The sequence below is a fragment of the Rhea americana genome, unplaced genomic scaffold (genome assembly GCF_003343005.1).
Source record: "Rhea americana isolate MKP2758 unplaced genomic scaffold, rheAme1 scaffold_5, whole genome shotgun sequence".
NCBI lineage: Eukaryota > Metazoa > Chordata > Aves > Rheiformes > Rheidae > Rhea > Rhea americana.
The window spans coordinates 2,517,556-2,519,179 of NW_028186645.1; the positions used below are offsets into that span (position 1 = coordinate 2,517,556).

Genomic DNA, 1,624 nt, shown 5'->3' on the forward strand with positions numbered 1-1,624 from the left:
TTCCATCTGCCCGGAAGAGCGCTCTGGGACGCCTTGTTTCAGAGCTGCATCGTGTGTGTGGCATTCACAGCAGAGCAAAGGATTTTTGTCCTTTTTACCCTGGAAATTGCCAGCTGTGATGCAGAAGGTGACTGTGGCTGCAGAAATGCAAAGTTGCTGGTACCCACCCTACGTACAGTCAGCAACAGTGCTCTTCCTGCTGCACGTGTTAAGAATTTCTTTCAGGTAGACTTCTGGAGAGCTACAAGTCCTGAGTAAATTGCTGATGAAGACTACACTTGGGAGAACCTGGCCGTCTGAAGCATGCTTGGGTTGCCATAAAGTATGGTAAGAATGTGGATTTACGGAGTTTAGACACTAACATTATAATCTTCATTAAAAGGGCTATTATCTCTGGGTGACGCTAAAGTGCCTCCTCCATTTCCTGCAGGAGATGTTAATTYCATCTCCCTTCTTCGGGTGAATGATTTTAAGCCTATTTTACTAGCRTGTTATAGAATTTAAGTGGGAAAATGGACAAAAATGGAAGACACTGCTTCTGCCTGTTCCAGAAGACAGTCTTTAGCTGGTGTTTCTTGTTAGTCTGGCGTTCACAATTACTCTTAAATTAGTATAATTTGTTGAATTTATTATCGAATATAAAGGGTGAAATACTCTCCTCAAAGAGAGATCTCAACTCACTGGAGACAGAAAAGCTTTTTGTTCTTTGCATGTGATATGGTTAAACAATAGTAATAAGCAAGAAGACAGCATTGCCTGCACAGGAGAAATTTTCCATGCATAACTTAGCATATGCAATAGCACCGGTCTGTTGGATAAACTTTACAGGATGAAGTCATATTTATTTTATTGGCTGAAGGAGCAATGCAAAAGGGGAGTGAGCGCTGAAGATGGACAGTGGGTCAGGTATGAGCTTGCTGAACAGCATACTGGGAAGTATGAGCAACACTGTAATTTGGGGTTGCAGGTGGAGAAACACCAACTTGTAACACCAGTAACTCCTCTCTGTGTGAATTAGAGAGGCTAGAGAGGAATTCTAGGATTAGCAGGGAGCAGACTGRTCCGTCAGCGGAGACGGTACCAGACGTGGGGGCAGGTCGTGGGGTCCCAAAAGTCGAGCGTGACCCGGTCAAGCACCGACTGCTCCTGGGACTGCTCGTGTGAGGCTTTGTCAGCGTGCCAGGGAWGAGGCGCAGCAGACAGCGCGTGCCAGGCGCTGGTCACCCCCGCGCCGCCCCAGGCCTTCCACCCGTGGGAGGAGCTCGCGTGGCTGGGTTTTGCCGGGAGTCGCCCGTCGGCTGGGGCCCTGGTGCCGCCTTCATCGCTCAGCCCCGCACGCGGCCGAGGGGCGCCCCGCGGTGCCGCCGCTGCCCGCCGCAGGCGAGGGGGAGCCGGCGGGGCGGGGGGAGGCGGCGGCGGCGCCGCCCTCCGCCGGCCGCGGGGCTATAAGGGCGGCGGTGCGCGGAGCGGTGCGCGGAGCGGGAGCCATGGGCAACAGCGTCACCCGCGGGGACTTCGAGTGGGTCTACACGGAGCAGCCCCACACGCAGCGCAGGAAGGAGATCCTGGGTAGGGCGCGGGGGAGACGCTGGCCGCGGCGGGGGCTCCCCCGACGGCGCTAGGG

General features: G+C 54.1%; 1 protein-coding gene across 1 annotated transcript in view; it reads left to right on the forward strand.

The window, feature by feature from the left end:
* Positions 1-1,487: 1,487 nt before the first annotated feature.
* The window catches only part of DEGS2 (delta 4-desaturase, sphingolipid 2), a 15,672-nt gene continuing 15,535 nt past the window's right edge, over positions 1,488-1,624 (forward strand). The window contains exon 1 of the mRNA XM_085317644.1: positions 1,488-1,569. Coding sequence (XP_085173770.1) covers positions 1,488-1,569 — 82 coding nt within the window. The remainder of the gene's footprint in view (positions 1,570-1,624) is intronic.